General features: G+C 38.9%; 2 protein-coding genes across 3 annotated transcripts in view; one reads left to right on the plus strand and one right to left on the minus strand.

Annotated features, from left to right (window-relative positions):
• Positions 1 to 8,794: 8,794 nt before the first annotated feature.
• On the minus strand, positions 8,795 to 23,496 carry LOC310934403 (dual specificity protein phosphatase 19-like). The gene is made up of 5 exons (XM_083898123.1): positions 23,357 to 23,496; positions 20,986 to 21,219; positions 16,089 to 16,135; positions 14,496 to 14,648; positions 8,795 to 9,081 (listed from the first exon to the last, which is right to left on the minus strand). Exons 2-5 carry the CDS (start codon positions 21,200 to 21,202, stop codon positions 8,899 to 8,901), a joined length of 600 nt encoding a protein of 199 aa, XP_083754249.1. The 5' UTR covers positions 21,203 to 21,219; positions 23,357 to 23,496; the 3' UTR covers positions 8,795 to 8,898.
• nckap1 (NCK-associated protein 1) overlaps positions 22,845 to 23,902 on the plus strand; it is a 32,177-nt gene continuing 31,119 nt past the window's right edge. For both annotated transcript variants that reach the window (XM_083898121.1, XM_083898122.1), the window contains exon 1: positions 22,845 to 23,117. In XM_083898121.1, the coding sequence (XP_083754247.1) occupies positions 23,010 to 23,117 (108 nt within the window). In that variant the 5' untranslated portion in view covers positions 22,845 to 23,009. The remainder of the gene's footprint in view (positions 23,118 to 23,902) is intronic.

Below are 23,902 nucleotides of genomic sequence, written 5' to 3' on the forward strand. Positions count from 1 at the left end.
AGCAGGGCTCCCCCAACTCTCCCTCATGACTTAAAACATTAGCATTGTTTCAGACGCAAAACGTCTCTTGCCCCATCTCTTGTGTTGAGGATCTACACTTTATTACAAGGGCCAAAGTTGTCTGTGCCTCAGACAAGAATTACATCACCTCTCAGCAACTTTAGATCATGTAAAACATGTTAAGTCTACATTTTCATTGCAGATTATACATTTTACTACCAAGCAGAATAAACATTTTGACAACAGAAGAAATAGTCGCCAAAGATAGTCATTCGAGCCTCGACCTGGCGACCCTCGAACTGGCTGACAACCCAACTCCCCTCCTGATGAACCTTTCAGCTGATGAGCCGCTCAAACCAGACGTCTCCAGGGGAGCTGTAGAATAATTTTCTACTTTGTTTGCTCTTTCTTTGTCCTATTCCCAGCGTCCATTGTACCACCACCGGATGGTTAAGTCAGATACTACAGGACTCTGACACGCGAGTATACCAGGGTCCGCAATATGCGACGCACGTGGCATGCATGCAGAAGGTTACCAGGAACTTAACTGCGTAATACCTATACCTGTCTCATTCATCCATATTCGACCGCTTTATTCTCCAAATGCAGGTCTCTGGGCTGCCGGTGCCAATCCCAGCTGACATGAGCGAAAGGCAGGGTTTACACCCAGTTGACCTCTGCATGTTTTTGGACGGGAAGGATGGATGGATGTGGAAGGACACCAGAGAAAACATACGCACACATTGGGAGAACTTGTAAAGTCCACATAGAAAGGCTCACACTGGGAAGTAAACCGGCAACCTTCTTGTTGCAAGGCACCAGTGCTAACCACATGCTCCACTGTTTGACCCCTACATTGTAAATTTAAAACAGTATTTATCTGAAAAATGTTTTTAAATTCAGTGAAACTGTGTGATTCTTCTTCATGAGAGACAGGTGGGGCAGCAGCAGCAATGGAGAAAAGGCAGATATTCTTTGGTTACAAATGCCTACACTGCCAAGAAACCTAAAAAAAGAAGTATAATGTATATTCAGACAATAAACAGACTATGTGAAGAATATCAGAGATGGAGATCTTGCCTTGGGTCTGCTGTCATCATGAGCATCAACATGTTATTATTGACTGATTTGGAAAGGAGATTCAGTAAAATCACCTTTTTTTGTGACACTGGCCACTATAGACCTGAACCCACTTGATTGAAGCAAAGCACAAAAATAATCTGAAAAAAATCAATTTTACTATAAAATAATGTTTCAACATCTGTCATGCTTGTATCTCACTTTTGTTCTTTCTTTGCTTTTTTAAGTTTCCACTTCTTCAGTTTGGAGGATGAGGCAACACCACAGCTTTATAACCAAGAGGTCAGAAGGTTTAACCCCATTATCTGAGATAAATTATCTGAAGCCAAAGTTAAATGGAAAAATAAAACAACCATTACAGCCATCCACTGCATTAAATGGCTGAATGTTCGGGGAAACAACTTTAGCAGGTCAAAGGTGAAGCTCGGATAGTAACTCTGCAAAGTAAAAGGACTGGGACCAGATCATAGTCATTTAGTGGAAGATCTAAGAGGTGGGATAGAAGGAGAAGAGGTTAGAGATATAAAGCAATGTGCTTTGAAAAAAAAGAAAACAGAACCTTGCGATCGATCCTCTGTGGGAGGCGAGTGAGGGCGAGATACTGTATCTCTGATTCATGCCAGTAAGAAGCTGGGCAGGCGGGTGAGACAGAGCTGACTCACACTGAGAATCACAAAAACCAAGATACTGAGAAATAAAGGCACATTAAACATCCACATCTTAAAAAGGACGCAACAGTTTAGGTACAGTAAATCAAGTCTTCCAGACATTTACATTCATCTTTAGAAATAATTATTTCCTTACAGAATCTGTTCTGTGATCCACAGTGAGTTTCTTGAATCTGTGAGGGTCAGAGTGAGTTATTCAACCTGAGATAATATCCTCCAGTTAAGAAGTGTCTCGCTTCTCCTCATGGGGTGAAATAAACCCTGTGGGATTTCTCTCCAATTTCACAATTACAGGCTACATTTTTTTTTATCTGTAGTTGCAGGATCATGTCTCATCTTAAGGGGGTTAAATAACACAATAACACACAGAGCATGGAGCCTCTGTGTCCTAACGGTTGACCTGAGGTAGTCTCTCCATCTGACATGATGTGATGTGTTTTATTGCATTCATTGTCTGAGTCTATTTCAGACTCTAGCTTGCTCAGCAGTGTAGGTAGTGATTGCTGATGCTGGAATGGTGACTTTAGCACTACAGGAATGTGTACATGCAACCAACCAAAAGGAGTTCTTTTCTTCTCTGAACTGCTTTATGATTGGTTAAAAATCTACTGTCAGAGGGCAGAATCTCCCAGTGGTGGAAACAGAACCTGGAGGAGGTGCAGAGGACTAGTTCTCTCTCAGATCACTTGATTTACATCATCGTTGAATTATTGCGATTACATACTATGCAAGTATTAATCAGTACTGCTAAGAACATGTTGTCTACCCCAACTTTAAAGTTTTTCAGCGTCTCCCTTTAAGAGTTGTCATATCTGCCTCCATCTTGTCTTCTCCCTTGAGTCCTCTTCTGTTACACCAACTGAACCTTCTCTGTGCATGGTCTTCCTCTTCCCCTCCTGCCCGGCAGCTCTATCTTCAACATCCTGTGTCCGATATAATCACTATCCCTCCTCTGCACGTGACCAAACCATCTCAATCTCACCTTATCTCCAAACCGTTCAACCTGAGCTGTCCCCGCGAATATTCTCATTTCTAATCCTGTCCATCCTGGTCACTCCAAACACCAACTCTCAGAATCTTCAGCTCTGCCACCTCCAGCTCCGCCTCCTGTCTTTTCAGCAGTGGCAATGTCTTCCATCATAGCAGGTCTCACTACCATCTTGTAGACCTTCCCTTTCACTTTTGCTGCTGTCCTTCTGTCACACATCACCCCTGACACTCATCTCCACCCACTCCATCCCTTCTGCACTCTCTTCTTCTCCTCTGTTGTACACTGTCTTTTACTTTGGATGGTTGACACCAGGCATTTAAACTCATTCACTTTCACTACCTCTACTCTACTGCATTTTACATACTTTACCAACCTGTGAATCTTATTTTATTTCTGTCTACATTAAATATTCCTCTTATTTTTCCTGTTCTTGTCACAATTCAGTTTTTGTTCTCCATTCTCCATGTTTAACGCTGAGCCTTTATTCTCCATTAACCAGAAATGTATTTCAGCAAACACGGATTAATCTTTCATTCAAAGTAAAGTTTGCTGAACTTGAATTTAAAAAGCTATTGCAGCACTGGGAACCTTTCTCTATTTCCAATTCCCCACTGTGCACATACTTCAGCATTTCCCCAGAGCCTCAGAATCTCAACTCCATCTTCGAGAGAATCACAAAAAATAAAAGCCCCAGTGCACCACAATTTGGTTTTTTTTATTATTGTTTCCCTCAATGAAGAATTGGCAGATGTGGCAAAAAACAACTTGTGAAGACGAAACACCGTTTCACTTCCTGTAGGTTTCATGTTCTCGAAATTAAGATTTAGTGCTGACAAAAACAAGACCATGTTGCTGGATGAAAGTTTTTGTTTTGACACAGTAAATGACACCTGCAGAGAATGAATCATATTCTTTTCCTGAATCATGCTCCAATTAATTGATTCATATGAGTAATATCTGGTTGTAGATGGATGGATGGACATTGATCCCAGGGTTCAGTTTTTTGTTTTTTAATAGATGTTCAAGAGAGCCTTATGTTTCTCTGTACAACTAAAGCCTCTTTTATGTTTTGAACAAAAATGAAAAAATCATGACTACCCATAAACTGTACTTCCCGCCGACCTTTACGTTGCATTATTCTTGTAGAAAACGTCCAATAGAGGGCAGTGCATTTTGACAAGAAACACAGTAAAGTAGTACGATGTCTAAATTTACCTGGATGTTGTTCTTCTTCATTTGCGCGATAAACATCTGCTTCATAATGAGAAACACGTGGTCTCCTTAAAGCAATGGTTTGCATGGAAGTCAATGTGGAAATTAGCTTTTACTTCTCACTTGATTTATAACATCATTAAACATTATGTGGAGTAAATGGCCTCAGTCCCTCGTTTGAGGTGTTTTTTGAATTAAATATAAATATGTGAGGTGATAAAGTACAGTACATCTCATATCATCCTACAGGTGGCACGGTTGCATGTGACAACTGTGAAATTCACATTTTGAAAACTGTCCTGGTGCCTGGTCAATGGCAAATATCAAGGCTTTAGAACTGGAGGTCTTCTTCCACATAGTTTTCACATAGTTTCTTTTAGTATAAAACTTCATGACCCCACAGGGACGACAGTTGACTTAAACCACACTCCCACTTGTACCTAAGGGACATCCGTCTGTGGTTAAAAAGTAAAATTTTCATGTTTTTAAAAGTTTGTTTAAGCTGTTTATAATTGCAAAGCTTTAATATTCATGCGATGATTGCTCATACCAACCAGACCTTGTTAAAATGGACCTAATGACCTTTTGCAAAAAAGAACAACCTGCTTCGCTTCACTGCTCGACGCACAGGTCCAAGTGAATTTTCTGTGAAAGTACACAACCACTAAGTTTATGTTTATGATTGCAGGGGTTTGGTAGAGTTTCCACTGCAGCATTATTAAGCATTGATGAGCTTTACAGAAGGCGTCCCAGCAGAAACTACACACACATTATTTTGGTCATCTGCATCAGCAACACTCACTGCGTGTCTCCGTTTTAATTCAGTAATAAACTAAATGATTGCTTCCTCGTTTCTCACTGAACGGCTCCCATTCACCACACGTGCAACGTCGTTGGCTCGTGAAATAATTTTCCTCAGTAGGAAATTGTTAAGACCCCCACAGAGTTTCTCACAGGTTTATTGACTAAATATTGTTGGTGGTGCTTTGAGAAAATAAAGTCCACAGTAAGAGGCTTAGCTGATAAATTTCCCTCCATGTTGTCCAATATTGCTATTAGCCTGAAATCCTACCATCTGCAGATTAATTCCTCTAACAAACATTCTAACATTTTACTCCCTGTTCATTAATTTTTTGTTTTTTTAATTATCAGTTTATGTTGATTAGTTGGTTTTTACAGTTATTGTTATTAATACAGTCATTTTAAGTCTGATACATGTATTTTTTGCATTTGTTGGTACAGTATAAAGATAATATAAGAGTTGCTGTTGGATTAAGAGTCCAGCTTGGGGCTGAGAAGATAAGAAGGAAATCATTAAAATAAGTAATAACACTGTGTGTGTTAAATGAATGCCTGGTTTATTTAATAATATATCACATATGCACCCACAGGGAAACAAATTATAGGACTCATGCTAATGTGGGCCAATTCATTCTCAGTATCTGCACATTTAAGTGGACAAAGAAATAAAAAAAAAAATGCTGCATTACATTTTATTATCGAGCAGATGCACTGTATATTCCATAGTGAAGAGTGAAGTGTGTGGTGAGGGTTACATACATGTGTCTCAGCAACAGACACCCACACACACACACACACACAGAGAGAGACTGTAAAATACCACCAAATGAATGTATTCAACATTTACATGGAATTTACATGATGATTACGCATGTTAATGTGCTCTTTTATGAATGCACATGGCATATACACAACCATGCTTTTATGCACATTTTTAATGTTACTCTGACACTGGTCACGTGTGCAGTTTTAATGACAACCAACAGGCTAGATAATAATAATAATAATAATAATACACAGCTTCAGTGGGAAGTTTCTGTCCTCCTCTATGTAACCTGGCTTTCACATTAGTCTCATATTCAGGGGCTGCACAGAATAAGATGGTGGCTGGACCCCAGGAGACCCTGCAGATGGGACAGCTTGTGCCATGCTGTGGGCCGTCACATCCAGACGGTGAAATGTCACAAAAATGTCAGGGGGAAACACAGTTGGCTTCAGAGCGGTTACTCTTCAGTGAAACACCATTGAGCAACACCAGAGAAAAGGCCAAACTCCCTGACACTCAAGTGCTGTCATGGGCTGCATATTTCCACTGTGGCCATTAGTCAAACAACGATTCGCTGTTTTATTCACCTGTTATGCAAAGCTTGAGACTTTAAACAGGCAGGGTTGTGCATTTATAGGGAGACGAGTGCACATTTATTGAAGAAACACACTGTAAGCTCCAGATATTTCTGTGCAGTGACAGAGGACTACAGTGGCTTTTAAAAGAGGGGGTGTTAAATATCTATGACCTTTATAGGACCAGTAGGAATAGCAACAAATTTGGCAGAACCTATCTCCTCCTCCAAGTCCCTGGCACATAACCAACCTCCAGGCTTCTGCCTCCACCAAGGGACAGCAGCCTGCAGCTGACACAAAGTGCAACGCTGCATTTTTATTTGCTTTTTTAAAGAAAAGGGACAAACACTGTGCAGGCTCTAATGAGAGCAGAAACCCAGCACAGATATATGTTTTAAAGGGAGAATGTGTCAGGATGAAAAATACAGGAATACAAAAATAACATAATAATAGTTTTAAAATAATATACTTTATGTTTTTGCGTGCAGGAGAAACCACTGAATATGCATGCAACTGAAACAACATACGAGATATGAGAATATGCTGTGTACCGCATATGCCATATTTTAAATAAATGTATTCAACCAGAACAGAAAAGCAACTTGTAATTTGCAATTAATTAAAGGAAAAGCATACGCAGGCAACATCATTGAAAAAAACACTAAATATTAAGCACATCATTTTACAATATGCAAAGAAAACAAATATAATACTGTGTTAAATAAAAAATGGAGCTGAATGATTGTCCTTTTCATATGCAGCTGTAACCCGCATCATATATCATAAATAAATGTAATCATAAAGTGGATATAACCATTGTAAGTAAACTCCATAAACAGGAATCAACATCTCCAACTGTTCATGTCTGATTCTGTTTGTCAGATTCTCTACTCATATTATAATATATTCTTATACTATAAGAAGACATTGTATACATTTTACTATGGGTGTTACATATGGGATGTATTTAATTTATGTTTCAGCTGATTGAACAATAAACACACACCTGCCCTTTGGACATTTCTGTCTTCATTCTTCCAGCGAAGATCCAGATACGACACCTTCTGTGCTGTGAGGATTAAGTGTGAGGAACTCCTCCCTGTGGTATCTGCTGATTACAATGTGAGCCAGCTGGGTTTTCCCCTCACTATCTGACAAGCTAATTACAAACTAATTGTTTCAAAAGAGTGAGATTACACCCGCAAACTTTCACCAATTGATAGACAATGCAGCTGTGAGGCCATTAAAATGGATGTTGTAGCTGTTTGTTATGGCGCGAGAGAGAGTAACCTCTGGAAAAAAGGGTCTGCTCATACTTTCTGAGGTCCACTAGGGCCAAAGGGGTGTTCATTTTGTCATCCGGGCCCTATGTGGAAGAATGTGTAGCAGTTGTTTGAGGTTACTTCTGGAATTAACATGTTTTAAAGCTCACATAGAGTGGTCCTGTTGCACATATATGTTAGTTATGGAGGTCTGCTTACATACATTAACTTGTTTTTATGGTCAAAAACCTCCTAGTTGCTGTAAATGAGCCGATAGAAATCTCTCCTTACTGACTCTCTCCTCAGCCGCGGTGTTTCAGACATAAATCTCACACCCAGAAGACAGCCTGTGTTGTGATTGGCCAGCCAGCGTAGAGCCTTCCCAACTGTCTTGTGATTGGCCAATACCCGGAAGTGACATAATTAGCACACCAGCTCTCAGAAGCACAGCTCCCCCCTCTGGAACGGTGGATGCACTGCTACTCATTATCAAAACATTGTTTTAACTGTGTTTAAAAATAGCTTCTTCACGACTCCCCGCCACAGTTCCTTTTATGACTTTGACCCGGAGTCAGACCCAGAGTCAGAAGACACTGTCGCTCATGAAACACCTCCACAACGGACGTTATTCTTCTTCTGCGGTACAATGTACGCAACCGGATGTGCCCGGACCAGGAGGATCTGCTGTTCAGGAGAAATGCTGGTTACGTAACCAGAAGGGTTTTTTTCAGAGATCTCGCTGAGCCCGAGATTACAATACATCAAAGAGTTCTCAGCAGTGGCTGAACTGTTTGTTTCGAACCTTCAGGGCTTCATAAACCAGGTAATGTCGCAGATACACACTAAAAAAACAGCGTTAATTGGAAATTCCAGTCTAGGTCCGCTTTAACCAATCCATCCATTAATCAATCCATTCATCCTCTCAAAGACTCCTCAAGGGATTTTCCTCGGGTATAGGTCAAACACTCACTGTCCAAATGGATGAACTGAATATATTTTAGAGGTCAAAGGTCACAGGTCAAAGTGGCCTGATGTTTTTATGAACATGATATAATTAAGAACATAACATCTAACACAAACATTCATTGGGACTTACAATGGTGGTTGAATTTTAAAGGTCACTGTGACCTCACAAACACTTTTGTTTTGCCTTGTGAACAAGTTATTTTAAGAACACCCCAAGGAACATCTTTTCTAATTTGACACAAAGGTTAGACTAAGATTAACTGATTTTGCCAAAATGGCCTCACGAAATATATTTTTACCTACGGTATACATTCTTTAGAGCAGAATACACAAGGACACACACTCAGCATTTGGCATACAGACAAATACAATGTCTAATACAAATTGTATGGTCACGTAAAAAAATGTCTTCCTCATTCTTCCCAATGAAAACCATCATCTGTTTCTTTACTTTACTAAAAGTACTTCTCCACAACAATGAAATGAGCTGCAAAATAGTGGGTAGTGGTTCTGTAAGATTTGTTTTTACAGTCCTGTGAGGCTGTTTTTGTAAGCTGGACAATGGATTCCTCGTCTCTCATGGTCTGTAGTTCTGTAGTTGCTGGTAGAAGCCGGGGTTTGGGCGAATTGAAGGCCTCGCCAGCTTAACCTGGCTGTACGCATCTTCAAAGAGCAGCCCCTCCCTCAGCATCAGGTAGCCAATCACTATGGATGCACAGCGTGACACGCCAGCGTTACAGTGGACCAGCACCACACCACCCTATGGAGAGAGAGAGAGAGAGAGACAGTGTGTGAGAGAGAGAGAGCAGGAGCGACAGGCATGGGGAGTTACTCCAAGGTGATAAGCCATTGTTGTTAACCTGCACATATTCACAGCACATAAATTAAATTAAATAAATAAAGCACCTAAATTAGCTGCTTTTGTTGGATCGCGTATTTGTAGGAGTTCATTGCCAGAGAAACCTGATACAAACTGTTTACAGCTCCTATAAAAGTTAACTACCACTGGGTCATTTTTAGCCATTCTGCCAACACTTTGCTGATCTGAACATCTTCCTTACTCATTCTAATGCAGTGGGAGATATTGTCAATAAAAAGAAAAAATCCCCAGAATCTACTAACCGTAATAACAAAGTTCAAGGCTGACTTTTTCCAAACCGAGATGCATGTAATTAGGTTTAAATTGATATGCTGTAAAGGCTTCTGGCATAAAAGAGAGGAATCCTGTTTCCGAAATTACAACCTCCACATGTTCAAGTGGTCAAATCGAAAAAATCAGAGCAGCATCACGGCATTTATCTGAACTGAATCATGTTCAGTGGTGGTTCAGTTCAAGCAAACATGCAATCAAGACGTTTAATCGTGCGTATTTACACACAATTAAAAAGGGTGAGTTCACTCAAATTATTACAAAAATCTATTTGGATTCTGTGGAGTCTGTTGAAATTTTAAGATCTTCTCTCAGATCTCCTGCTGTCACTCAAATAAAATGACCAAGAGGACTGGACACAAATTATCCAACCATGAACCTCATGAACCTGAATAAGGCATGTTTAAAAAAAAGCATTAAAGGTTTACATGCCTTCATTGATTGATTGATTGAATTTTATTTGAAAGGGACCATGTGCAATTAAAACATAAATGTCGCCATTTGATGCATTGCACCAGAGTTGCATAATAGATGTAGATTCATATTCCTAGTACACGTATGTGTACCTTCACTGCTGTGAATTTGTAATCTGATTGAGATGACAAGAATACTTATCAGAAATGCTGTTATTATTTCTGTCAATGAAATTGTAGTCAGTGATGTAACAGCAAGAATCAACACCATGGTTACGTGATGTGCAGTATATCATAGATCTCATCAAGACAACAACTACAAGTCCATGATAGTGAAAACTCTATTTATAATAGGCAATTATGTGACCTGATATCTGATAAATGAATATTCCACATAGCTGTTTGTAAATGATTAACATTTCCTGGTAAATGAGAGTAAAACCCACAGTTATTTCCCAACTTGCAAATATCTGCAATTTCAGATTCCCTGGCATCTTTGAAAACAACATTAGACAAGAGCAAGAATAAATCTGTCTGCATCTGTGTGAGCTAAAATGTGTGATACGATTAATATTAATGCTGATGTAATTATTTTACTGCCTAGAGTGCCTGGCTGAAAATAAACTTTTAAAATTCCAGCCACATCTTTAGACAGTGTGTGCACTGTGCAGGCCCACGGCTCGGCTCTGAAGCGCAGTGTATTGACACGTTTGTCTCTTATATTAAACGTGGAGCCTCCCGCCACAGCAAAGTCTCTCCTCAGGCTGAAATGGAGCAGAACAGACACTGTATGGCACATTTTGATTTTACACGTCGATCAATACCCATTGAGGGACAGCGGATTTAAATTGGCCGAACACACATGCAGCACTTTGGTTGCTGTAATTGACATGTTATCAATGTTATTGTGCCTGGCCTTCAACAATATAATCAAATCAGACAGTTCCTAAGGGCAAAATACAATGAAATGAAGCGCGCAGAGAACATACAGAGAATTATAGCTGTAATAGGTTTCCATCAATCACAAAGGTTTTGTAATATTTTTTGCTGGTGTCCACAATCTACTATCAGGTCTTGTTTTTGCTCTACATATACAGTATAGTGTGTGTGTTTGTATGGAAAAGAAAATCTCTCCAGAGTGAAAATTGCCTGAGCCAGATAATCCATCACAGCAAACATGGAGACTTAATTTGGTTTTGTCAGAGTTTCTTGTTTTGCTGTTATTTGATTGCGCTCCAGTCGGATGTTTCCTTATCAGTGCTCACATCGCATTATGTTCTGCTTACGGTCAATCTCCTGACACACACACACACACACACACAGAAAGAATGAGTGGGAGAGAAAGAAAAGCAAGTTTCTACCAGGAAAACACATTTTGCCTTTCAGCATAAAATGCCCAGCATGCTCTTTTAATAGGTATTCTGACCACCGGTCTCATCCTTGTGCTGGATTACAGATAACTGACTGTTAGTGTGTAAAAGTAAGGGAGCAGATGAGATACGTGAAACACAGACATGTTAAAAAAAAAGGTTTATATATGTATATATATATATATATACTTTTTATTTTACCTGCTAAAACAATGAAACTCGACTGTGTGTGTTTGACTATAGCTGTGAATCTTGTGTTTATGTGTCTGGATCTGTTGAAGTGCCATTAAAAAAAAAAACATTAAAAAAAACATGGTACTTTATTCTTCTATTTGCTCCATTTCACAGAGAAATATTCTACTTTTTACTTTTGTCTGATGGATATGTTTACTGTTTATTTGTACATTGTTACACAGTTTAAACATTCATAGGAGTAGATTAAAAATTAAAAATCAGCTAAAATAAAATGGGAAAATGTCAGCCCCTCACTCTCTCTTAAGCCTCTTTCACATGAGAATTAGCGAGTATACTCAGGATTATTTAACCCATGGGAAGCTACAAAAAAAAGCAATCCCAAACACCAATCCCATTACCAGTGGTTGGTCTGTCCTGGGGTGTTTTTTGACACCCATGTGTGAAATGTGATGTCACAAAGACGCTGGTAAGAAAACAAATTGGAGGATGTTACAGTTGTTAATTTTTTATCGTCTACTTTAGTTCCTCATTAAATCACCACAGTATTTTTAAAACGAGATGAAAATAAGATGAAATAAAAACATTGAGCACTGTCTCTAAAAAGTAAGGTTTACTAAAAAAACATCCATGCCAACAGCCAGATGATGAATGGACGCGTTAGTGTTGCACTGTAAATGATGCTGTAATTTGGCTTGTTGCCACAAATGAAGCAGGAAAAGTTGAATTTTGCATTTTCACACAGGTTTTGCATCCCCACTAATGCAAATCGGGACTGAAGCCAATAGCACCTGTGTGCATAGCAGAGTCAGAAGTGAATGCAGATTACACACATTCCCACTGATCAAAAAGCCAATTTAATCCCATTTAATCCCCGGTTAAAACAGGAATTTTGTCAAAGTGTAGCCTGCTGTTGCTACATTTTTCCAGACTTGATAAAAAAAAAAAAAGAAGGTCCGTCCTCTGGCACCTAATGATCTGACTCTGGTTAAATCTCTTTAACCAAATCACACAATTAATCTTTCCCCCCAGAAAACCTTTTGATTATTTTAGAACTAACCTAAGTTTTTCACTGAGCCTCCCCTGAAACTGCTCTGAGCCCCCTGTGGAGGCCCACCTACCACTGTGGAACCCTCTGATGATATTAATCCAATTATACGCCAAGACCGACACTTTGATGATAATACTGATAATTTTGACTTAAAGGGATGTTTTCAGATTATGACGGTCTTATTTGCTTTCTTGCCGAGAGTCATTTGACAAGATTGAGTACTCTCATCTCTGCACGGTAAATATGAAGCTACAGCCAGCAGCTGGTTAGCTTAGTTCAGCATTAAGGTTGGCAACAGCCTGCCTAACTCCCCGAAGGTGAACAAATTCCTCCTACAAGTATAACTTAATCTCATTTAATCGCAAGCTGCATCTTGTTTATTTGTCTGTACAAAAACTGGCTTCTAAAAATGACAATTTGTAGTTGATGTGCTGACGTACGTCTCAGCCAGGACAGCTGTGAGACTGCAGGAAACCTCCAGCAATCAACAAAACATAAATCATGAAAAACATGAACACAAAATCTACAATTGATATAAGACGTTGCGAAAAAAAAAAAAAAAGGTATTTTGTTGGGTGTAAATTAGAAAGTAAAAGTTACAGCGCGGAGCAAGAAATAAAAAGTTATGTGAGCTAATAAAACGAAAAGGGCAAATAGAAAAGTCTTCATCTTTGCGAGATCAGAAGAACTCAGAGTAGCATCAGACCCGCAGCTCTATGGGAGTTTTTTCAAGACATTTGTTGCACTGAAACTTAACGCTGCCCCCCATGTTTTCACCAGCAGTTCAAAAATGTATTTTGGCCTGAAATGACTCAGTGTTTTACAATCAAACAGCAAGCGTGTGAAATCAATGATGTGATGGACAGAAAGCCAGTGTAAAGATCTGAGAACTGGACTGAGGTGATCCACTTTCTTGTCTTAGTGAGGACACAAACTGAGTAACTGCATTAGTGATTGAACAAACAGTAGTGTGCAAATGCCTTAGGCCACCTAAAAGTGTTGTATTAGCAATACCATAATGTAAATACATTAGATTATTAAATTGTCTTTGTCCCTTAAGGGATAAATGGCTGAATTTGAAAATCCTTTTTTGATATTTCAGTCAAATAAATATACATTTTATTACTCAGTCAAATAGTAAAATGTACAGTACTGTGCAAAATTTTCAGGCACCACCAGCTTGTTTTTTCTGTCTGTCAAATTCTGTGATCATTGGAATTTGAAATGAATAAACCTGGCATAATAGATGTTTTTACAGCAGATATTTATTTAAATGAAATAGTAAGACAAACACAGGATTTACCAGTAACATTAAATAAGGTTCCACTCCAGTATTAACAGAGCTGTGCTATTGTTCAAGTGTAAGGGTTGATCACGCTAAATGCACCTGTAGAGGATGTTTTTTTTTTTTCAGATTTTTTTAATTAACAAAAAACTGCATACATATTTTCTGGGTGTGTTCCAGTAAAGTGAAATAGAAATAATTATCCTCTATTGTTGTTATAGCATTTCTAAAACAACAAATCTAATGGTGGCCTAAGACGTCTGCGCAGTACTGTATATTTACTATATAATAGTGTGTATCATTCACATTACAGTCACATAGTTTGCCGTTTATCATAGTCAAAAATCGGAAGAGCCATGAATAGAGCCACGGTGAACTTCAATTCAAAGGTCAAAGTGGAGCCAAGTGGAAAGATTTTTGAAAAAGCCTGTGGATATTCAGCCAGCAGCCGCACAGCATATGACGGTTAAATGCCCTTCCAGATTTTCTGGTCAATGGACTCACAGTGTGTCATGCTATACTTGAATTGATTTACAGTGTGGACACAGGAACATGTATCCTGTGTGTGAAGGAAGCAAAGTCACTGCATGCTACCCTTTCTGATCAGAGACCACCTTCACATTTGCCGATGCACTGGAATCAGTAACATTTATATTTTTAGAAGTGTGTGTGTGTGTGTGTGCGTACGTGTGTGGCTGCCTGCCCATGTTTACCTGTTCTTGAACCTGGTCTATGAAGTAGCTGCATTCCCCAACATAGGACGTAATGTCAGTGTCTGGAAGGTCCAGGACCTGGAGTGTCTTGTACACCAGCTGATTGGGGAACAGGTTATTAACTCCGTAGGCCACATTTAGCACATGAGTCACCTGAGAGATGCAAAGACAAAAGGGAGCAAATGACCCCTGAATATTGACTCATTTTAAAGGCTGTTTTTGCCTCGGCACGAGTGTGAGGCACATTCTGTCTGTCAGCCATATCGATGACATGACACAATCTGAACGTGGCTGGGAGAGTGGGGTCGAAAGATGGAGCGAGGAGGATGAGAAAAAAAAAAGAAGGTTGACAGATGAGAGAGGGGGAAAAGATGAAGAGGAACGTGTGAGCGAGAGGGAGAAAAGAAGCGAGGGGGGAAACGGGAAACAAGACAGATGGCTCCAATTCATTTTGCAGTATCTGTCTACTCTCGCTTAAATTTAGCTTTAGCCTCAGAGGGCTAAAATCTCTCCTCCTCTTTATCTCAACAATGTAGTGATGTTCACTGGCTTTTCACACGGCATCTAACATCTGCTAAAAAAAATGGTTTTACTCTCGTTAAAGGATGAGGCTAGTGTTATATCTGTAGAGATAACTTATTTGTAATGTACTTATATAAGATTCAGTAGTTAAATACCAGATCAGACTTCCTGGTTATGTTTATTTATTGCTAGTCTATCTAATTACTTAACTTAATTTTCAAATCTGAAGGAGAATAAAATGAGAACAACATTTCATAAAATTATACAACATAAAAAAAAACATCTACTATTTACATGATTGAGAGAAAAAAGCAAAATAGTGTGACACGATCATCAAGTTTATGTTTACACAATGCAGTACAAACTTCTCATCCGGTAAAGATGAAGAAGTTGGAGAAACATGCGGGATTAGAATTAGAAATGTGGATACGATATGTTACACATATGAAATACGATATGATACAGTACGATACAGTGTAGCATGGATGCAGATAATCATTTTTTTAAGGATGTTGTGCATGTAAATGTCTTCATTGTGCATCAACGGTCTAGATTAGAGATCTGATTTCCACACATTTAGTGCACTGCCCTTTTTATCCTGATGCTATTAAATGTTTATTAAATGTTTCACGAGTAACAGCAGGTTTTCATAAAGCGTCCTCTGGGCCTGCTATCAAGTCTCCTGGGTTTTAATAGCTGCCTGGGGATTTATGGTTGGTTTGGTTATTAGGCAGTCAAGGTTTCATCCCAGAAACAGAAAGTGAAGGAATTTGTAATCTCTCCAATTCATCATCTTGAGACTGCACAGGCAGCAATTTATGCTCGTGCTTGGGAGCAGCCACTGCAGGGAGGAGTCGTCACATCTCTCTGATGTGGAGGAGCAGCGCTGAGACTTACTGTAATCATTTACTCCCTCTACTGAGCTACACTGTCACTGCATGAGTCACGAAGCTCCTCTGGCTACTGGCTGGCTCATGCACACATGCAAGTAAAGCACACCTCTAATCTCACCACACATATGATCACAACCCAGCAAGGGCATGCCAGCTCTATTGATCCCTCTGTACTGACCTTATATCTCTGCAGGGTGTCGGTGTCATGGGCTGCATCCTGAGAGCCTGAAAAGAACAAGAACAACTTCACTTATATGCATCACTTATATATATATATTTTTTTTTTTTATTTTAAGTTGCATATCCTTTGACACCCAGTTGAACAGTAGCGATCTGTAAGTGTCATCTTTGGAATCAGGAAAAATCAATCATCCATCTGTTATTAGTGGTGGAATCACCAATCCCATCTCACCGTGAGAGGTAGTCCACTATTCACTCACACTTACATTGAAATCTAAATCCCATTCTCCCATTAAACTAACCTCAATCTGCATTTATTTGAACTGTAGGATGAAGAAAGCCCAAGCACACACAGGGAGAACATATTAAATCCACTCAGAAAGGCCCTGGTTGAACCCACATCCCCTCTCAATCTACATAAATATGGAAGGAATTTTTCTTATTGTTTTTACAACTGATAAACTGAGTAATGAATCACTTTATTGTAAAAAGAAATGAAGAGATAAAGGCTAGTTTCAGCCCTACTCCTTGTAAAATAAACCAAGTTATAATTAAAAAACAATGTATTCATATATACTGCAATACTGTGACAATTCTGAATAGGCCCATCAGCTCCTCTTTTTTAATCTCTATTTCTCAATAAAGCTGTGTTTAGCGCTCTTACGAGATTCCCACACTTCACACAGGAAGGGATTTATTCCAGGTAACAGCAACATGGCCGCAAACAGGTTGGAGTATGACTGGAATCCTCAATAAGCATCCTCTACAATTTTAGACTAAAAGAGTGACTTCTCCAACTCAGAAAACCTGGTTATTTAGAAATGAACGGGATAAACGCTTATTGTCCCTGCTCTGCTGCTGTAGACACAAAAATGCTCCCACAGTCAGGTTGTTTGACAGAGCGTCTTTTCCCTTTGACGCAGCTATAAATCCAAGATGTACTTTCTGTGCACAAAGAACAAACAAAGGCAGGTTAATGACATCATCAACAACAACAAAAAAATTATGCACGGTAACTTTAAAACTTCAACAGAAGAAAACAAAAGCCAAAAGACACCGCATGTCCATCCATATGACTAAAACATACTGACAGAAATGTGAACAGCTAAAGCACAAAGAAGGGAAGATATCAGTCAGCAGAATGGCTTTCTCCAGGAAAGGAATCAAATGTTTTGTAAAGTAGCACTAGACATGTATTTATTGATATAAAAAAACTGCTGAAATAAACATCCAATCATTTATACAGCTGCAGAGAAGGAATTTTCCATTTTTTCTTGAAAATAGCAAGCAAAGGCACTTTTCATGACAACAGCCTTCATACCAGCAAGAGTTTGAATGACTAATACAGCAGAGGAAGCAGCTCAAAGATTAATGGAGGAAATAAAATGAGAGCGACCGTAAGCCGACCCAAATGACCGTCTCAGCAGAGACAAGCAGATAATCACAGAAGGAGACACTTAAAACAGAATGAACAACAGTCTCTTTCAATTTGTCAAACAACTCCTCATGGTGGTCTTAAATAGCAAGGGATGGATAATTATGTGTACGAAATAAATAGGCAGGAGACTAGGAATAGGATTGTGGGGCTTCAATCATTATTTCCAGAGTAGATTCTGTGCAGCAGTAGAAGCTTATTACCTTAGCAAATATGCACTCTTAGCATTAGCCAAGTCATTTTCATACAATGCCAAATTCATGGGGTTGGGAGATGAATCTGAATCCAAAGGGTGGAGGATCTTTAGAGACAAACCAGCTCAGATGGATATGCATATCAGTGCCAGTGTAATTCTTTTAAAATAGTATAACATGTACAAAATATTACTGTATTCTATATCAAGAACATGTCCTGTGTATTTGCGTGACAGTTGGTTGAATTTCAGGCTGCTCTTAATGCCTAACTTTGCAGTAAGTTGGCTAATTCAAGACATTTCTTGTGGTTTGTAACTGAATGTTTGGTTATTACCGAAGACAGTAAATGCAACACACACAGCAAGTCTTTGGTAAAAAAAAACAACAAAAAACACTAAGTTACAAAATGCTCTGTTTCAAAACTTTGTTATGAGCACAGAGAACAGACTCCAGTGTGTATAGAACAGAAATGCCTGAAATTTAATTTCAGGTTCAGCAGTTTAGGTATAGAGGATGTCCCGCTGGGAGTTTAATGAAAAGATTGCTACCACTATCATATGGTATATACAATATGAAACTGGAGTGAACGAACTGGGCTTAGCATAAAGACTGGAAACTCCTGGTTATAGCTTCTACCTATTGTCCATCTTCTCAACTGACCCATCAAGGATGTAAAGGGTGTTTCCCAAATGTCCAGCTTTTCCTTCAAAATAAGTTATAAATAAGACATAATGTCTGTGTTCCATAAATATATTTAAGGGGACATGCTAGAATTTTGCTGTAGTGAGGTTTATAAGTTTGGTTTACATGTTTGCGTTCATAATCATAATTATTTACCATAGATTAGCAGAATATTAAACTGCTGCTCCACGAGATTTCCAAGATTCCAATAAATTACAGTTTGTGTTGCTAAAAGCAGCTGAACGCACTAAGTAGGAGCTCACACCTTCACTCGTGGGGGATCAGAATGTGATAAGACAACTATAACAAGGGCATCAGACAAAAGGCTGCCTGCCAAAGTGACTGATTGCCTGAAAATGGTTCAACAAAAGGAAGAAAAATCAGAGCGTTTTATTGTTAGATGATCAGAGGGGTGATATGTAGAGTAATTAGCTTGTATTTGGGGAGATGAGCAGCCGTTTCATGCTATTAAAGCAGGACTGAAGCCCTGTAGGAAAAAAGTCACTCCGATGTAATCCAACAGATGTAATACTTCATTGATCCCGTCTGAGAAATTCTGCCTTTGATTCTCTCCAGCAGTTAGGTCAAAGCGCAGTGTTAACTACAGACATGAACAGAGCCGCAGCATTGGGAGGGGATTCAATGTCAGACGCAAGGACGTGTCAGCAGGACGCATACACGCTGACATGTAAGGGTGTCATCCTGCATCCTCCAGCTGCAGGAAAGATCACCCTGAGACAAATTCAAAATTAATGACATTAATTTATTCACTATTAAGGGGTTATTTATATATTTATTATCAGGACCCAAACCCCAACCTTGTGCCTTTGTGGACTGGAATACTGAAATAACTAAGAAATGAAACTAATATTGTTGGACACTTAAAACCTCACAAGGTCCACTGAGACTATCCCACAAAAACTGACACTGTGCTGCTACAAACATGTCATAACGTCTGTCTGTGTAACACGAGCAATGAGACTGAACGCAAAAATGTCTCTTGTGAATTTTCCTAATATGAATTAAAACATCTCTGAACAAGATACAACAAAAATTACAATGTTCAATGTTCCCATCCATCAGAAAATGAACTTCGTTGGGCTCTGCCATATTTAACACGTCAACAAATATCTCACAATGTGTGAACGCTGAGCTTTCAGAACCTTTTCACTGACTATATTGTGAATAACACAGAATGGAAGGATTAAATTGGACTCATCACAGTAAACATGACGCCATTTGAGGGCACCAACAGTCCTGGCTCAGGACAATTGGGGTGATGGAAGCTTGGTGACTGAGTGAGATGTCTTTCAACTGGAAGGTTGTGGGTTTGATTACCTACATGCCGATGTGTCCATGGGCAAGACACTTGACTCAGTGTTGCTACTGACAGCTGTGCCAGCAGTATGTGGATGAGCATGAAAGATGTGTGAAAAATATGCTGGTTGAATGTGTGAATGGCAGAACAGTAGTGTAAAGCAGGTTTGAGTGGTCATCAAGACTAGAAAAGTGCCATATAAATACAGACCATTTACCATTTACTCAGTTAAAATAAAGATCATCATAGTTATCAGTAACCAACTGTGCCTTTTCTGCTAAAACATGTAGAAAAATATTTGCTGTGACAAAAGAAATATATTATCATTATTATTAATAGTAGTACTATTATTATATTATACCTTGCTGCTGTATTTCAGTCCAGTGACTGTGTCAGACGGTGTCATGGAGGAAGTACTGCACAAATAGTTTTAATAATTTATTTAATTAAATAGTGCTTGAGTGTGTGTGTGTCGTATTTTGCAGACCGCAAATCATGTTTATGTTTTGAAATCACGTTTTGGCATGTGGCGCCACCTACCACCGTCTATCAATCATTGCAGTCAGTAGAGTCTCAGCCGCCGAGCAACCCCGGGTTGCCAGTTACGTCAGAAAACGAAACCTAAAAGACCTCGGTATTTTGAATTTGAGCACAATAATTGCAAAGCACAGTATATATAGTTCATTTAACATTTACTAGTACATCGTAACATGGTGTAGTAGTAACAGTAATGGGAGGATGGCAGTGTACTAACCAACTGTATGTGATGATCATTTATTGTCATGTGACCCAAGCTCCATTTTAAGATCATATGGTGAGACCTGAGTTCAATTATCTGATAAAGACTGTGGAACATCAAGAACCCCTCATTTTGAGTATCTTACCTCAGATAAGTACAAGTACTTTAATTACTAAATTATAATTTTATGGCTTTACTTTAAGTACTTTAAACTCCTTACAGATTGTAGTACTCTATGAATATAGAAACATATTCTAAAGAAAGTTTCACTTTTAACAAAATATCTTTTTGGTGATTAACTTCTCTTAAAGTACTAATACTAAAATAAATTACAAGGGCACATCTGTTTTGATGTGCATTAATGGCAGTGGTAGTAATTATTTTTGATGTAGTTATGGAAGTAGCCTCAGTTGTAGTGATAACATTGGTCTGAAAATGTATTGTAGTTACAGTGAATGGATTAGTAGTAGTAAAATGAGCACTCAGAAAGCAGGGCAAGTAGTAGTAGTCGTCGTATTAGTATATTACCCAGCAGTAGATAGGGTCTAATGACACCAACTTGAAGGTCCAAACTTTTATCTTCTACAAATCCACATCCATTTCCCTCCTCCAGCTCTTCCACTTGCTCTCCACCATCACACCTGCTCTCCACCAGCTTCCTGCCCGTCACCGTGGTAACATGGGTGCATTGTTTCTTCAGGCGATTTTTTGAGAACCCTTGGATCTCCTGAGTCAGTGAATGCATTACACCAGGGCTTACAGCTGAAAGAAACGGAAGCCCACACAAGTCAGCATTAGGTAAAGCAAAATAAAAACAAGAAGACGTGTTTATGTTCAGCATTTAAGAAGCCTATAAAATAAACATTTACCAAAAATACAACAAATTCTTTATTTTGTATTATATTATACTAATTTGTATATTTTTCAGTGGAACACCAATTTTTAAGAATGATACAATTGTTTAATGTGTGCAATAGATTACAGTCATACAGTGGGGATGATAAGTAGGCAAATTTGAATAGTAAAACCATTCAAGGGCCAGATTTACCATGTACCTAATAACAGTATTATACATTTGTGCCACTTGATTATTCTCTTAACTGCATTTCAGAAGTCAATACTGTAATGTTCACGACACCAAATGTATGTAACATATCGCAGTAACAGTATTTAACTAAACATCAACAAATAGAGATAATGAATCAATATCATACACTTGAATGTGACTGGTTGATTCTTCACGAGCGGTTCTCATTTCTGTATTTTTAAATATGTGTTTCTTCTTGGATGAAATATTAAATCCAAGCCTTTTAAAACAATGGTCAATACAAACCTGTAACATATTATTTCTACACTGTGATTTCCATCTGTACTTCAACAAGATGTCAGTACTGTAATACGTTTTCCCACCACTGACAGTGATGGCCGATTCGCGGAGCCTAGTCATTTCCCTGAACCCACACACCTGGTCTAAACGGTTTGAAATCAGAAAAAACATCCGGACAAGCAATAGATGTTCGTTTCATCAATCTTACATTTGTGATAGTACCACCGGCAGCGTTTATGACACGGGACAGAATATGTGCTGCAGCAATAAAAGCTTTGAGTGAGCGTCAGTCAAGACGGAAGCTGCGTCAAAAACATGATGCGTTCGCGGACTCACGGTAAAACAGTAAATAATCACAGTTCACGATAATATTATCTGTTTATGCGTGTAACAAATTGCCACTTGCGTATAAACTAACCAAGGCGGTTACTAACAGGGATGGATATGAATCCAGGTGTTAACTATATTAGACTATTACTGTTGGAATATCCATTGACAAACGTGTTGTATGTATGTTTCTTCCTAATACCTTTGTATACATGCATACGTACACATTTCTCGCTTTAGTTTTCCTTTGTTTAACTGTTTATTGACTCGCACATAACAGTTGTTGATATAGTGTTATTGTTGTGTGCCTTCATTGAGCTATCTATGTTTGCAATTTAATTTACCTTGTATGCAGGTATGTCTCATGGCCCACTGGTGGTCTTCAAACAAAAACGTGTTGAACTACCAAATTATTTCAAGCATACATTCTTTTTCTACAGTGCAAAGTCTAAAAAAGATTTCTGATAAAATGTGTTTTTTCACTTTGTTAATCACAACATACTGCATGTCAAATGTTGATCAATAAAGATTATGATTATTAACAGGTAGGTGAATGTGTTGATTTCAATGTTATCTGTTTTCTTCAATGCTGTACTGCTCTAATTGAGGTACAAAAATATTTTACGAGTAACGAGCGTCACTTGAACGCAGCACGATCCAGCCCTAGTTGAGAAAACCAGGACAACTCCTCATCTCTGGCACCGAAAAAACAGGCAGGGAGACGGTGGGGTGGAGTACAGGAAGCCGCTGTCCCTGACCACCTGAACATGGGCAAAATCTAACAACTGCATCAAGCACTGCTTCTTTTTCACCTCCTTCTCTAAGAGCCTGTGGAGATCGGTGGTTTCTCTTTTTTAATTCCCGGACTTAATTGGAGATTTAACTGAACAGCGAGAAGATGTCTCGGGGAGTGATGCAGCCCAGCCAGCAGAAACTGGCAGAGAAACTAACCATCCTAAACGACAGAGGAATCGGGATGTTGACCCGTGTTTACAATATCAAAAAGGTTCGCACACAGACACACACACACTCACATTATATTATCGGTAAACACACTTTAGAACACATCTGCACCTGCATCCACACCAGTGTCAATAATAATGTCAGTGATACAGTATGAATGCTTGATTAGCTAGCATCGACTGTCCTCTAACGTCTGGTTACATAAACCTTGGTGTCTTATATATCATCAGTTGTTAATTATATTTTACAAACAAACACATAAGGCCACGTATGGACACTTACGTTATCCCAAATGTTTTTCCTGGAAGCAGGATATGGGCACTGTTAGCAGCTAGCTGTCTGTTAGCTTGCGGTAAAGTTGCTAATTGGTTTTACGGTGTATACTGGTTTTTCTTTAGATTAAATACACACTCATTCACGTATTCATGGCAGAAATGCATATAACTAATAAACAAAAGCCATTACTAGATCGAAAACGTATGAAATCGATCTCCAGAAACCGTCAGGCCTGCTGAAGCGTAAGTAGCTGCTAGCTGTCGTCGGCTGGTAATGGCGGCGGCTGCAGGCTAATATCAGCTAAGCTAAGAGTCGGGCGTCGTCTCATCCACACACGAAAAGATCAAAACAGCGAACCACAGATGTAGCTGCTGTCTGTTTCGTAAATCTCTCGCTTATGTTTAGCAGCTTTTCTTTATTCACCAAAGCTCACATTTAGCAGCACGTAGCCCGTTGGTTAGTCGTATGAAAATAAAGCTAAAGCAATTATGTGTGTCTAAAATATGTTATTAATTAATGAAATAACATAAATGAAGCACGTTACCAGTAACT

The sequence above is a fragment of the Microchirus variegatus genome (genome assembly GCF_963457635.1).
Source record: "Microchirus variegatus genome assembly, chromosome: 11".
Classification (NCBI taxonomy): domain Eukaryota; kingdom Metazoa; phylum Chordata; class Actinopteri; order Pleuronectiformes; family Soleidae; genus Microchirus; species Microchirus variegatus.

What these genes read in the sequence shown, in the direction of transcription:
- LOC310934403 (XM_083898123.1), bottom strand. Translation starts at nt 21,202, where the DNA reads ATGCATTCACTGACTCAGGAGATCCAAGGGTTCTCAAAAAATCGCCTG. An exon ending in ACACCCTGCAGAGATATAAG is followed by an intron (nt 14,649 to 16,088) that starts GTCAGTACAGAG and finishes TGCATCTCTCAG; the next exon opens with GTGACTCATGTGCTAAATGT. An exon ending in TAGACCAGGTTCAAGAACAG is followed by an intron (nt 9,082 to 14,495) that starts GTAAACATGGGC and finishes CTCTCTCCATAG; the next exon opens with GGTGGTGTGGTGCTGGTCCA.